Source organism: Diadema antillarum, unplaced genomic scaffold (assembly GCF_040938485.1).
Source record: "Diadema antillarum isolate AM-2024a unplaced genomic scaffold, OU_Dant_1.0 scf00000084, whole genome shotgun sequence".
NCBI lineage: Eukaryota > Metazoa > Echinodermata > Echinoidea > Diadematoida > Diadematidae > Diadema > Diadema antillarum.
Genome location: NW_027270973.1, coordinates 539,910 through 556,377, shown reverse-complemented (window position 1 = coordinate 556,377; position 16,468 = coordinate 539,910). Strand labels below are relative to the sequence as shown.

The window sequence follows — 16,468 nt, the reverse complement described above, 5'->3', positions numbered from 1 at the left end:
GTACTACTTTGTACTACATGTAATCAATGACGTGATTGTACAATAAAATCGTAAACTGTATGGTATTTCAACGGGGAGGGCGCACTAGCGAACCAAGGGTTGATTGATTGTATGGACCCTGGCGATGTCTATCCTGTGTGTAGTGATACACGGCCGGGTACAGTATGCACCTGTACATAAAACTACACACACTATGGGAGCTACAGATTGCCAGCCCTTATCGTTGCCTTGTCACTCGTTGTGAACACACGGCTCGGCTAGCTGGCTACCGAGACTGGAGCACCGACGACGTACAGTGCAGTGGGTTCCACCGTACCAGGGTCAGGGATCCGATACGATACGGCCACGATTCACCCCTACAACCGGCTCTTAAATTTCCACACACACGTTCTCATTCTCAGGACCTAGGGTGAATCATTCACGGCTACATTAATTCTCTTTTTCCGCAGGATGATAACGTAAGGAATATCCTCTAGCAAAGATGGACAAAGTTGGAGAATGTCCACTTGTTCATGTTCAGCAAGTCTTCCAAGTAAGTATTTCACATTTGTCCGCTGGCCTTGCAAAGATATAATCGTCCTTGAACATGTTGAAAGGGTTACGCTGCTTTGTTTGTGTCATTCTGGCTTTTGTGCTCGCATGGTTATCTCTGCGAGATAGAGCGTCAAATGAAGGACATGTCACGGGCAAAGTCGGGGCTGGTAGATAGTGAAGGGCCCTTTGCATGCTCTCAACTCAAGCACTAACTGCGACAGCCGCCTAGCTGGCGGTGCGGTCTCCGGGGCTACTCAAGCACATATGATATTGTGTAGACAAAACTTAATAGTGAGCATGCACGGTTAGCTAGCGACGACTGGACCCGTGTCTAGACAGAATTAAACCGTCTGTCCGGAGGAGGTTTTTTTTTATAATTTTTTTATATTTTTTCTAAATATAGACCTAGACCAATAATTCTTTTGATTTTACTAACATTAACAATAAGGCCATAAGGGGATTCCGTAAAGCCAGACGCAGTCTCCGCAAAACATAGCTTAAATTTGCCAAGTTATAACGTTAATTAAATTTATAGGGTCTATCCCCAACAAGATACAGACCGATCTTTCGGTCAAAGCGAATTTAACCTAGTCTAATAACACTAACACTACAGTTAAGTGAATACTAATACAAATTACAATACCTTTTAGTCTGTTAACGTTAACGTTAGAGGTATCTAACAAATTTACACTGTGTTATGTACACGTGTATTGTACATTATTTTGTAGCTAGACTATCCTAGTTGATTCCTGAATTCACTAGACACTAAACTCTAGAGCGAGGCACCAAGTAGCTGTAAAGCCAGGCTGTAGATGGGGTCCCTGTCTAAAATATGTAGATCTGTAGGCCGTGCCTAGTGTATGTACTCATGTACGATGTACTTGTAGGTCTAACGTTAGATAGATTAATCACCTGGTCACTATGACCTATACTAGGTACCTAACTGGTATTAAATGCAGGGCTCGACACTAACGGTGGCCCGGTGGCCCGGGGCCACCAAAAATGAAAGTCGGGCCACCAAATTTCAAAAAAGGGCAAATTTGGTGGCCCGCCTCGGGCCACCAAAATTTTTTGAAAAATATGTCAATAAATTCGTAACTTTTTGTGCCGGAAATTAGCAATTAAATTTGTTTAAAGGATGGATGAAAAGGACTGAATTCAATTCAATTCAATTCAATTCAATTCAATTCAATTCAATTTTATTTCCATTTCCATTGAATAAACAGAAAAAATATATACAATACATTTACAGAACAAATTTATAACAATTTCAAAGAAAACGTACAAGTGGTAACGAGTAACAACAGAATTTCGTTTCTAAGGTATATACCTAATGCACTTGTCAATGTAATGACTCACCCCACTACCCCCGGACATGGGTGCGTCATTTCCTCGTTTGGTCCGTCAAATTTGTGACCCAGGTGTTCGTCATTTTACCAGCTTTGTCCGTCAAATTTTTGACCGAGGGGTGCGTCAAAATCCCATCAATGTCGGTCAAAATTTTGACCGAGGGGTGCGTCATGGTACGTCACTTGGCTATGGAAAATAACACGCATTTTCGCCCGCTGGATACACGCACCGCGAGTGAAATTACAGTGAGCGCTTTCCCGCGGCAAGTGAAAATCAAAGTCGGGAAGCGTTTTGGAATAAGAGGAAAAAATGCTTGCCAGAATCTGGCAAGCAAAGAATTTAAAAGCCACCCTTTCTCCTTACATTTTCCCTCCAACAAACCCATGAAATCATGCATACTCAATCTCAAACCAGGGACTGTTCAGCGATGTAACAACTTAGTTCAATCTTTCCTGTCGAAACGGCAGCAGAAGAACTGCTTGCCGCATGCCATTTTCTGCTCGCGGGATAGCCCGACCAGCTGGCCAAACGCGCGCGCGACGCTGTTAGCTGTGCGAATCTCTACGTACCGCGACTTGGCTGTAGTTACGCAGTACTCGAGCGGGAATATGAATGCCGTGGCGTGGTGTGTACCTACCTGCGCTGCAGCAGTATGCATCCACCGCACTAGGCAATGGCCGCGCACACACAGCGCATTCTGCACACATTACATGTGATTGTCATGTATGGATTGCATGCACAGAATACATACTACTGCACGGAATATCGTAGCAGCAGCGTGATGTACGGTGAATGACAATACGGTGCTTACATGGTAAAGGGAAACTTGCTGAAACTTTTACAAATTATGTGTACGAACCAAAAGAAAATGAAATTGCTTGAATAAAACGTATGCAAAAATCGTTTCAGTATTTACGGGGGTGCGTCAAATGTACCGAGGATGTCCGTCAAAAAAGTGACCGAGGTGTGCGTCACTTTCAACGTGTTGTCCGTCAAAAAAGTGACTGTGGTGTTCGTCACTTGCAGCGTTATGTCCGTCAAAAAAGTGACTGTGGTGTCCGTCAAAAACCCTGTGTGGTCAGTCAAAAAATGACCATGACGCACCCATGTCCGGGGGTAGTGGGGTGCGTCATTACATTGACAAGTGCATAATACAAAGATTAGAATGGACTTGGAGGGTCCCACTTAAAAAGCAAATCACAGCTTGTAGGGTATGGGACCCTCAAAAAATACATACACAAAGTCAAAGAAACCAATGTCAACTGACATGAAATTAACTTAGGAAGGGGAAAAGAAGAAGAAGAAAAAAAAAGAACAAAAAAGGGGGAAATGAGACTATGGTACAACACGCGCCATCGTGGACACAAGCATACTGTACTTCATGATTAAAATGCAATAACAAAACAATACAACGCTCCCTGGTTTGAAATTGCGATTGATTGGGTGCATATGCCGGTATGAATGCAAAGGAACGGATATATAAAAAAAATGAGTGCCTGAGAGTGAGTGTTGCAAGTTTGTTGAAGTTTATTTATGAGTAGATATGTCCAACTTCTAATTCTTACTCTCATAAAACAAATATTTGACTCATTAAAAGAAAAAAAGGACTTTTAATGTTTTTTATTGTTTTTTTTTTGGGGGGGGGGACACCAAATTTTTCTCTCGGGCCACCAAAAATGTGAAATTTAGGATTTTGGTGGCCCCATCGGGCCACCAAACAAAAAAGTTAGTGTCGAGCCATGTATAATGTGTTACTTTTTAGTAGTTAACCCAACCAGATGTCGCAACATCTGTACACGCAGTGACAGGGCTGTGCCTGTGTATAGACTCTAGTACTGGTATAGCTACCCGATGTAGAACTACATTGTAGACAGAAAAATCCATCAGTCCGGAGGGGTCTTTTATCATTTTGTTAAATTTTAAAGTGTTAAACGACTCTCGTCTGAGGGGATTATGTGAAGCCAGGCGTAGTCTCCGCGGAACATATCCCTGACGACAAGATACAGACCGATCTTTCAGTCAAAGTTAAAACAGCCTGACCAGACGCTGTGTGGGAAGCACGGACACATGTACAGGCTTGTACAGCGACAGGGCTGTGTATAAGTTAGAACTATTTTAACTACGTATTAAATTATGTGAACGCGACTAGATGTCTCCCTGTAACAAGCCTTACAAGTACTGTACGAGCTGAAATTTTCGCGGTGGTTTTATTTTCGCGAATTTCATGAATCGCCTTTGAACCGCGAAAATATCAGCACGCGAAAATAACAACGTGCGAATAACTAAGTTCAGTTAAACCCTCGCAACCGCGAAATTAACAACACGTGAAAATGTCCTCCAAGTAGCAATTCGCGAAAATATCTGTACGCGAAAATTTCAGCTCGTACAGTAAAACCCTGTCTTCATGTTAGATTTATTATAAATTTATTAATGATATACTGTACAATTGATTGTACCACATGTGGATGCTAATTTATATACAATTTGACAGAAAGATTGTTCTTTTTGATAAATTGTAATTTAGTATAAAGCGAGAATATTTGTGGCATAAAACTTTTGTGAACTGCCACTGGCATTCAAGACAAGAACTTTTTGCAACATATTGGCAGATCCAGGCAGGGGTGCACTGAGCGCGCGCCCCCCCATTATTTTTTGTTAAAACAAAAGAAATAGAAAGAAGAAAATGGAGGGGGTGCGTGTGCCCCCTTTGAGTTTGTAAAGGTGCCCCCCTTCAGGGAATTCCTGGATCCGCCCCTGCTTTTGCATGCATTTTAATTTTGCTAATTAATATACTTTTGCACAAAATCCATGTAGCTAGATATCTCACATTCCACTGAATTAAATTGCACCCCAAATCACAGGATATGTAGCATATTTCCTATCACATGATTACCTAAATCGGCTGTCGGAAAGTGTCAATATTGATGTCAACTTTCAAGTCATAGCTCAAAACAAAGTCACTCTTTGCGAGAGCTGGCAGTGTACACTGTCTGCACAAACAAAAACTTACCTGTCTAATTGTGTGAACAAGACTCAACACAGGAGCTAAAAATCAGTGTGCAATGATTGCAGCAAGTTGAAAGAAGTCAGTTTTGAGAAATGTATGGGTGTATATGTGTGTGCAAGTATGTGTCTGTCTTCGACTTCAGTATTTCTGTGTGTGTGTGTGTGTGTGTGTGGTCTTGTGTGATCTAGGAACTGCATTTCTCATGTGACTTTATTCAACTTGCCATATTAATATCATTTAGACGTCTTTTTTTTTTTTTAGCTCTCAGTTACTTGAAAGTTAATTTGTAAGAAAATATTAGCAACTGACTTCAGTTTCAAATTGTGCAGCCAGCATGTATACGCAGTGATACAGTAGCTTGTGAATCTTGAGTGAGTTGTAAGTGTCAAAATTAACAGCAAATATTCAACTTCTACCAAACTTTAGAGAGGGCATATCTATCAAATCACCGCCTTTATACTTTTCATCAGGTATAGCATGTGAAAAGGCAGCAAAGTGGGAGGTGACTCAATTCAAAATTGGCCCATCATCCAGCTCAAAGAGAAACAAGCCCTTCAGCGAGAATCATAAAGCGGGAATCCCTGTACAGCTCCATTCGGATGTCCCTTGTGTAGCAGACTACAAATGTGTAGCTTTTATTAAAAGTTGACTGTACGAGTTAATTGATGATCATACAGTTTCATATCCAAACTTGTAGATATTTGAAGTTTCACTGATCCAAACTGGTAAAAAAACTGCACAACTGTTTTCCAACTTGTGAACAATCACTCACAGGAATGTGAATTTCAGACTATAGGAAGTGTCCCTTATGAAAGCACAAAGTTGATTTTGATATACACTGTTTTATGCTACTTTACTTTGAGAAATAATACTGATGTACTGTATGTATGTCAACAATCCAGAACCTCTCAATGCACCAGGTGATGATGGAGAATATACATTGTAAGAGCCAATATTGACACAATTTCCTATTTTATATGGTTCAAATTTACCTAATTAGTATATTTACAAGTATCAGAAAATATTAAATGATGGAAAAATAATTGTAAATAGATACTGTTTATTGTCAGAAGATGTCAGAGAAAAACTTGTATCTTTTTATTCCAAAGTTGCACGAAATATTAGAGACAAGGTGCAACTTACATTTTGTACAGTAAGTCTCTATGCACCAAAGATATGGTGTTGAATGATGTGTGTTCATAGTATAGTGTACACATACTCACAGTATTGTGAGCAGACTGAGGGTATGTTTGATGCTATATAAGGAATATTGATCTCCCCTTTACATATATATAAATTATGTATTTTTAGCACGAGACGAGTGTCATGCTCCATGGGGTACAATCTGTATGTGATAGAAGCTTGACGTTGCTTCTGTGCCCATGATTGGCTCTTTAATTGCATGTCAGACCCCCATTTGTGTGATCAATATTGAAGCTGTATGTCCATCTGTTCGTGGTCAACGATGATTAATTCAAAGCTTCACCATTGACCGTGAGGCAACCATCATGGTCAGTTTCAAGTAGCTAGCAGTTTGCAAATTCTATTCCAGTACAGGTAATAAATTCTTCTCTACATTACACATACAAGGGTGTATTTTCTTTACATTCTATGCATAATACACATTTACTCTACATAAAATGAATCATACCCTGTACTATAAACTTTTCAATATTCAAATTTGCCCTGAAGTGAGCAGGAAACCTACATTTTAAACTTTGGGGGGCATTTTCTGGAAATATATACAGCAGTGTGTATGTACTGGTTTGTTGGCCTATACACTGTGTATGTGGCTTTTAAATAGTGTATGCAGTTCTAGTCTTGGTAGTTGAACATATCAGTGCAGTTTCAGAAAAATGAGACAATCCGTTCAAACAGTTTGAATTCTTACATGTAAATGTTTCGATACAAGTCAAGCAATGTGCCTTCTGCAGAGAAGACAACAGTTCAGTGACATTGTAAGAAGTGGAAAGTAAGTGTACAAAGAAAATAAAGAGAATTCCACATTTTCATTTTTCTATTAAACGTACCGGTAGTGAAAGGACACTTCCACTTCAGGAGGCAGGAGGATATAAACATACAAACTTTGTACTTCACAGCTGTATACAGTGTACACGTGTACAAATGTTTAAATCGTCATCAGTATTAATTGTAGAGAATGTGTACTTTTTTGTGTAAAATATGAACATTATGTGGAATTCTCGTAATATTTTCTTGTGAACTTTTAAAGAGATTGTGTAATTTTCCTCACACTTAATTAACTGTTTTCCTAATATATTTTGTCCATATGATGACTGAATCCACATTCATGTTTGTGATAAACTTCCCATTACCCCAGTAATCATAAATCAATGTGAACTTGAGAAACACCTCAAACACACAAACTACACAGGATGTGACGTGTGCAGGCAAATAATTTGATTGTCTTGTAGTCCGTGAACCACAGATGACATGTAAACAGTGCAGTCGGAAAGAAACATCACCACACTCAATTACACCAATTGTAATGAAGCATGTGACCAAATATTTACCCTCAAATAGTGGTAATATCCTTGTGCAAAGGTTTTCAAACAGTAAACCATGAATGTGTATAAACTGGCATACAAGCACAAGGTATCAAAGTCCTGAAAATCCTTTGTTCTTTGTTAGAGGCACAGTGCCCTTGTGTTCTCACCAGGGAAATCTGACAAGTTTTAGATTGTAAGGCATGTGTTGTTATTATATGAGACATATTTTCTTTGTGCAGCATTTTGTTTGAGTCCCTTATCATACATGCCGTGCAATGCTTGAACAAAGGTGTGTTTACACACCTTGTAGAAAAAAAAGATGTCATTAAAACTCTAAGGAAATGATACATTCAACACAGGAAATGATCATAGATGCAACCAAAGAGGTAACCAGCAGAAGAAGTTTTCGTTTCCCCATTTATCACAATTACTCAGTGAATTGCTCCTAGATCTTGAGAGAGGTTAATAAATGTTATACAGCATACAATGTACATGTAATATAAAGTGTTCAGGACAGATTATGGAGTAAATCACAGGACAGACTTCTCCCTGGTTTCATTTCCTTTGATCGGTGGTGCACGTGTAACCATTACATGTGTGTATCACAATGTTAAAGGTGTTTATCCAGACATTCATATTGTTCAGGAACTTTGCTTTAACTTTATTAGATAGCTCGCTCTAGTATCATGTTACTCTTCAAGGGCACCAGGCAAATAATGCTTTGTTATCGTTATGACATGATCTAATCTGATAACTGCAAAATTAATAGCTTGCGAAAACATTTGTCTCCTGTAACACAATCTATGACATGTATTGTGTCTGATACTTTTTGGATTCCATAGTGGGAACTCAGTAAATTTTCTCCTGAAAGGTGATAATACAGTTTTCATACTTACTGGTAGTGGTATTCATCAATATTTGTTCATTGGTTTTCAATAGTGAATTCAACCACTTGTGATATTATCTTTTTACATGTCCCAAGTTGTAGTACAGAAACTGTGTGATGTTTTATACCAGCCAGGAGACATTCCGTGAAGAACATTTTTATTTGAGTAAGATCACATTGATGGGTGTGTGTGATAATCAAGTAAGGAGTAGTAACAATAAAAAGATACGGCTTTGAGCCTGAATGTTAATGTACATTGTACTTGAGAATGTAAAGGGTTTGTACTGCTTGGACCTACTGAGCTGAGGCTACACAGTGTGTAGTTAAGAACACTTAAGAGACTTAAGACTTAAAGGACAAGTTCACCTTCACAACATTAGGATTGAGAGAATGCAGCAATATGAATAGCAGAACACATCAGTGAAAGTTTGAGGAAAATCGCACAATCCGTTCAAAAGTTATGAATATCTTAAGTGTCTGCACAGTCACTGCTGGATGAGAAGACTACTACAGTGTATGATGTCACATGCGTACAACTATATAAAGGAAAATAAAAAGAGAATTTCACAAAACTTTATTTTTTGAATAAAGTGCACATTTCTTCGACTTGCTACTGATGTATGTTAAGGGTAATATTATTCCCCCTGCCTTCTGAAAGAGAGAAGTAGAGTGTTCTTTTGTTATGCGAGAAAAATGGAAATATGTTGAATTTTCTTTATTCTTTTTTTATATCGTTATACTCATGTGACATCACAAGCTTACTTAGTCTTTTCATCCAGCCTTGACTGAGCAGAAACTTCAAAAATTCATAACTTTTGAACGGATTGTCCAATTTACCTCAAACTCTCACTGATGTGATCTACTATTAAAATATTGCTGCATTCACTCCGCCCACATATCTATGAAGGTGAACTTGTCCTTTAAGACATGACTAACTTCAACAAATTGAACTTTAGAACAAACCATTTATTTGTGATATACATAGTAGCTTCTGTAAAAATATAGTGTACCTCAATGTTTAGGTCATTGCAGTGGAAAGTGTGTTACATACAACTGTACGTGCTGATGCTGATGGGAACAAGGAAGAAATTCTGTGAATTGACAGGGCATTGAAGAGATGGTACATTAGTACAGATGTACTTCAGTTTCTATGGCCAGTTAAGAGCCTAATCTCATCATGCCGTAGATGATACATCATATTATGATATCAAATGTCATATTCCATGCCAAGATGTGGACATCATTAGATGTGTGAATAGTTACGTTCACATATCATTTGCAATCTTCGTAATTTTAAAGTTAGATTGAGTAGCTTGTAGTCTACAATGTAATTTTAAACTGCGAAGTGTTCGTACGTGACACCTGATCTTAGAGATTGAATTTTAAAGTTAGAGTGCCACTCATGAGATGATTTGATGAACAGGAAGATACTATACACGCAGTGCTAGCGTTAAACCTGGTAATGTGTGACGATACAGTAGTGCACAACATGCACTGGAGGTTGACCCGGAAGCTGAGGGGGAATAGGGTTCACAGAGAGGTCATGCACTAACTTTCGAGTTTGTTGATTATCATGTCTACATGATGCTAAACTACCCTGTACAAGTGGGGAACCACCCCCCCCCCCCCCTCTCATGGAAAGAGTATAAACCCAAAGATGTCTTGTGGTTCTAATCATTGTCTAATCTTTATTAAGATCTTGCTAACTTTTGAGTGTATCCACATTAGGCTATGAACTACCAGCTAATCTTTGAGGATTAAAACTTCAATTGAGTTTAGGAATGCCATGAGAACATATCGTTTGTATTAGGGGTATTCTTAATCTTACATGATATCTTGGGCTGCTGGTGCAGGTACAATACATGTACATCATGTAGGGCCTACATTTAAACATACAGAGTGTACGTAATATACATTACAAGGCATTCATGCTGCCTGTGTTGCTTTAAAGCCTACATTCTGGTCAAATTTAACCAGACAAAACAAAACAAAGCAAAGCCAAGTTGATTTTGTGATATTGGAGCTGAAGGGCTAAGTGTGATTTTGTCATGGATTTAACTTGAGGATTAACTTTGTGTGTACATTTGTAAGTGACATCATTATTTTGTTCTTCTTTCATTTGGCAATGCTGCACACTGGCACTGGTCTGACAGTCTCTGACCAGTAAAATCATTGTTGGACCAATGACTTTTACAGGAATGGATCTGTAAAACATGGAAAAACTGGGTACCTACTGGTCCAACGGACAGGTCCGACCAGTAGAAAAATGAATTAGTATGTAGCCCTGCATTTGGTCAAGTTTTGTACAGATTGTCATGAAGTACTGATAAGGAAAGAATGCACGTTATTAAATGTACAGCTGTACTTTAAAACATACAATATATTTAACATATGCATGCATTGACAATGTATAATAAACCAGTACTGGTACAGAGATCATGAAACACTGGAAATAGTACATTTGTTTTACTAGCACTCACATATTGCATTGCTAAACTTTGTATTTACTAGCACTCACATATTGCATTGCTAAACTTTGTAAACTTTCGTCCCCCCTCAATCTTTGCCCCTCCCCCCTTTTCCTTCCAGCTGTCCTCGTATGGGGTCAAGTCAGAACAGGTGACCTTTCCACGGGTCACAATGTCGTCCCACCGTTGGATCTGTTGCCGGCACAACAGCAAGAAGAAGAAACGCGACAACTGCGTGACGGCTATCAACCTCACGCGTCGCACGCCACGGGCAATCACTTGGCCGTGCTCAGCGGACTCTGCCATGATGAACCCTCGCAAGCCATGGTTGGCTCTCAAAGGTTTGTCTGAAATGCTCAATTTTTCACTGATTATCTTCTCTGGAAGTGCTCGTATGAATTTCAGGAGTCGCGATTCCTTTTGTTGTTGTTGTTGTTTGTTTGTTCCTTTTTACTTTCTCATGTTAAACAGGCCTGCTTCAATTTTTTTTTTTTGTCACTATTAAAGTAAATGCATTGTATAAGATAGTGGAGCTTCATGCTGACTACTATTGACATTTCTAAACCTGTAAAATACAACTGTAAGATATCGAACACTGTACACACTCAGGTGGTTGGCTGCTACTATCAGGAAGGACTTGAAACAGTACACTACAGATGATCATGGTATAGTATGCTTTGGGAGAGTTCGAGCGCTCCTCTGGCATGGGTACAGTATAGTACGCTTTAATAAAGAAGGGGGCGCTGACAAAGATGATTTCTTTAAAAATAAAAAAGTTAAAGGGGGTGCAAGCCTTGTTCCCCCCCTCCCCCCCCCCCCCCCCCCGATCCACCACTGAAGAGAGTGCTATATTCAGCCAATCATAGTGTTAAAAAAAAAGGTGTTTCACAAATTAGTTCTACTCATATTGAGCACAACACCTGCATTGTATCGTGTGTTTGTAAATTTGATCATCTTGATACTGGTACGTACAGTGTGTAGAGCAGTTTAGAAAGAGGATCCTAGCATAATCTTCTTTCAGGATACAATGTAATATGCACACATTGTATAGTTAGTATACAGTAGGTACAGTGTTGTACATGCACTTGTACTGCATGTTACAACTTTTACAAGTGTTGGTAGAGTTGTGCTTTTGATTTAAAGGCCAAGGGCTTTGATACAGCTGTTGTATTAAATGTCATATAACAGAATAATGATCAGCAGGGAAAGATTTTTCTTTGAAAAACACTTTGTAAATGTAGCCATGAACGAAATTATGTATTTTTGCAAAAATGATTACAAGACTTCTTTGTCAGAGTAAAAGCCTATGGAGATTGAGATATGTATGTATGAAATCCCTTTCTGTTGACATACATAGGGCCTACAGTGTGTGTACAATAAAGGTGCAAGGTTATTGCTAGAAAGTGTGATGTGCACTTTTGTCGGCCATTGTGTGGGATTTGTGCAGTATTCCATCAGGCTTAGTTTGTTTTGTAAAATGTGTATGTACCCATGCATCAATTATGTCTATTTTAAATCCCTTTACTTTTTATTAAACGATGGACATCCACTTTAGAGAGGGGCTGTGCTGCAGTTTACACACCATTGCTTCCATTGAACCTGGAATAAAAAGCCTGCATTATAATCTATGATGAAGTGTATGGCTATTGTATGCAGTAGGGCCTACACAATGAAATAAAAAGGTCTTGTTTGCATGTAGCTTGGTGCAACAGACAATTATTGCATGATTGTGGACACACTTGTTGCTCCCTTGAATCATAAAATCAAGTACATTGTACAGTGCACGTTTGAATGTGGATAAATGAGGCAGGTAAAATGTGCCTGTGTACGGGCTTGTTTGTACGTATACTTGTACACGTATACAATGCTGTGTTTTAGTTTCTTCATGCCAGTGCTAAAGATCAACATCCTGGTGTGTGAAGTCATATTGTTGTGGTTATTTTCAGCCATTAGACAGCAAACAGCTGAGTGAATTGCTAAAGATAGACAATCCCAAGTTGATGACAGAATCTATTGCAAAGACAAGGGCAGGAGGGGATCAGAACGGGGTCTGATAACCGTGTTGGGTTGCTGTCGTGTGTGATTGGAAAATATGGACTCGGCTCAAGTGTCAACCTACGAATAGAGGCACGTAGAATATAAATTAAGCTTTACAGAGGAGCGAAGAAGTCCATTAATTGGGCTATCAATCTAGGGAGAGTGTGGCACAGAATGTCACTGTTGCTTGTCTCAGCCCAGTAGTTTTTATGACTCCTATGGTGTGGTCGTGTATCTTTTGTAGTGGCTGAAAGTCATGAATCGTCCTGGGAGTATTTTCCTCCTACCCCCCCGATGTCACCCCCCCCCCCCCCCCCCCTGCCATCTACAAATGTAATACTTCGACGTGATGCACAGAATACATTTTAGGCAAGATTAATAGAATGAATCAAGAACGATTCAACAACTTACATATATACAATATTAAATGCTTGTGATTTACTTCATACAGTGGACACCTGAGTAATACACAAATTGCAGTATGATGCCACCTAATACTAGTTGCTAGTTCGTGGCCAATAGGACCTAGATACAAACATGTTTTTTTTTTTTTGCGAAAGGCAATTCTTCTACCCTCTGGAAGCTGTTCTGGTATCTACTAAGTACTACTGCTATGAGCATCGCTGCTGCTACTACTTTTATTTTGGAATGCTACATTACTACTACTACTAGTTACTGTACATTAAATTACAAATATTATCTGGAATTTGACTCTAATCAGTTTTACTGCCATGAGAGTATAAATTTGTCCCATAAATTAGAAAGAGAGCAAATATATTGTCATGATCGATAGATTAAATCATGGCCTGCTAAAGTACTTTCAAAATGAACTGCAGGTGTAGCAGCCTATTGCTTATCATTGAAGAAATGACTTCCCCAATAATATACAATGTACGTGTTAGAGGTGTACACAGACAAATCTTCATCGATTTACAGATGTGACAGGACAGTGATTTCCTTGAAAGTCAAAGGAAGCCAAGAAGTGCATAAATCCAGAATGAAGATACATTGTACGTGATGTTTGGCAGCCATGACAGATGGTGATAGATGAGGGGTATAATAGAAAGCCTCCCATAATGCCAGGGCAGGGCAAAGTTGTAGGTGCTCGAAATGGCAGTCTCCTTTACTACGGGCAGATTTACTGCTCCTTTCCTCTGAAATACTCTGTGTCTACAGGCCATGGAGGATGACAGCTGTAATATTGCACAATCCTCGGTGCCAACAGCTGGTGGTGAAAGTATGCATGATATGAAAGCATTCAAAGTCAGGGTGGCTTTTGCTGGCGATGCTCAGGCTTTCAGTTGAGAGCGAGGAAAGTACCTTGTACACGGCGCGTAGTACTGCTGGGCCGAGCTCTCGTATTGCTGTCGATATTGACGACAGCATTATGAAAGCCTTGCATTAAAAATGAAAGTGATGATTTATGAAAGTCTTGCATTGATGACAGCCTCATGAAAGTCAACTCGCTATACTTGATGTACATTATATGTAGATGTTTTGTTGCATATCATTGAATGCATGCAGTATTAATGCAAGAGACAATGCCTTGCTCTTTGCTCAGTCTGGCAATACGTTGTAGAATCTGGATGAGAGATTAGTTTTTTTGTGTACAGTACCGGTACCTAAAGTGTAAATGATGTTCCATGCTCTTTAACCAACAGTTTAATAATAATTCAGAATAAGTCAGCAAATGTAATGGTTGACATCTGATTAAATATTGGACAAATAATTTAATCATGGCAGTACAAGTGGAGCTCACTTCCAAGAAAGATCTATGAAAAACCTTCGGGGGAAAAGATGATGCTGTGATGTACTGTGCAGTTGTACTGTCTCATTAAATCTCAGGAGGACTGGGTTAATTTTGTGAGCATCTTCCCCAAGATTTGAACATCAGCGGTTGCCAAGAAAGATGAGTGGTTGCTATGGAGTGAAGAGGATGTCTCTTCCATAGAGCAGCACGCAGTGTTTGTATATCATTTAGATTTGTCTGTAAGACCAATATTCAGTACAAATTGGAAAGAGTGTGCCATACTCGGTGCAAATAAGGGGACTGTGGAAGGTTTGCCCAGGAAGTTAGCCCCTCCCCTAACCCTCTCAGCTCCACAATTTGAGTTTATACACGGTGTACAAGTGTACAATGTACATGGGTGGCAGTATACAATTCCTATAAAGATTCTTGCTACCTGATTGGTTGACTGCAGATCATTTGCCAGTTCTATCTGGGATATTGTATAAAACAAATGGTGAATGTTTTCTATTCATGCATTGGAACAAGATTTCACACTGGGTGTACAGTATGAAAAGATGAGACTTTCTGGTGAACTCTGCTTTTCCTCATTGAAAGACCTGTGCATGTTTGTTCTCATCTTTCACTTTTCATAGTATCAGTGGTAGAGAGAGAGAGGTGCCATGTATTCCCAATCCAGTTGCAGGGGTTGCTGATGGGCTGATGTGCAGCCTATTGATTGCTTCATTAGTTGATTCCACGTTACAGTACGTACGACTTGCTTAGTCCGGCACTCAATGACAGACCATTAAAGCTGCATTTATAAAGCAATTTCTATTCTTCATCCATTACCTGCCTGTCATGTGTTTGAGGACTACAATGTATCTTCATCGCTCATTAACGTTATAGCATGAGACCTGTAAAGGTAGACCTAGACACATTTACAATTTAATACTACTGCTTCAATGCACAACATAGTCTCTTTGTTTTTAATTTTCATTTATCAAAAAAAGGATAAAATCACAATATCATGTGATATGATTTGTTTTATGTGGTACTTATGAATGCTTATTTTAAAGCGCTTATTTTAAAGCAGGCAACCACTTGACTGTTCACTTGCAGAGTCCCTTTCACAGCCTATGTAATTTTACTGGGAAGCTTGATGCTACACTATGTCAAGACTTTATCAGTGACTGCTGCTCCGTCTTCAATAGTGCAAATCTCCCTGCTACTTTTTTCTTTTTAAAGAGGATGCCCCGGTTCAAGCGATGTTTTGCTCATCTTGCTCCGGTGTAATCAGGCTTACGGGACTCCCGGAGAAAATCGGGCTGAATATTTGATGAGTGCGTTTGAAGATGGTTGGAGGGTAGAGTAGATGAAGGAAGAGGAGGCTATGCTGCTCCTTGCTGTCTGCTTTCAATCTGAGGAAATTGTTTTCCTCCTACAGTGTGATTTAGAGGAATCTGCTCATGAGATGTCTCCACTTTTTGTAAGGTAGCTGGCCCAGTCGGTAAAATGTGTAGTTGTATTTTGTTGTTTGCTTGTATAAATATTTTAAAAATTTATTCTCTTTCTTAGGTGGGGGACCTAGGGAAATGGTCCGCATCGGTTATCAAATGATAACTCATGTTTACCATGCTAAATTATTTTATTAGATCATGACATACAGAGTAACATTATGTTTCAGCAAACAAGTTTGTTTCTTAGATAAGTCAGCATTCAGTAGTTAATAACTTTTCAAAAAACATGCTCAATGTATGTGTTTGTTTGTGTGTGTGTGTGTGTGTGTGTGTGTGTGTGTGTACGTGTGTACACATGCTCTTTGGTTGAATAGAAAAAAGTGCTAAACAATATTTGGTATGGATCTAGAGGTGCATTGCTACTGTAACAGATACAAGGAGGCAGTCTCTTCTTTCATTGTTCTGTATATTGAAAATTCTTACATATGTACTC

At 39.2% G+C, this 16,468-nt stretch overlaps 1 protein-coding gene across 1 annotated transcript in view; it reads left to right on the top strand.

The window, feature by feature from the left end:
- The first annotated feature begins 281 nt into the window (after window positions 1-281).
- LOC139717887 (clathrin heavy chain-like) overlaps window positions 282-16,468 on the top strand; it is a 60,317-nt gene continuing 44,130 nt past the window's right edge. Inside the window, exons 1-2 of the mRNA XM_071629375.1 lie at window positions 282-532; window positions 10,874-11,093. Coding sequence (XP_071485476.1) covers window positions 482-532; window positions 10,874-11,093 — 271 coding nt within the window. The 5' untranslated portion in view covers window positions 282-481. The remainder of the gene's footprint in view (window positions 533-10,873; window positions 11,094-16,468) is intronic.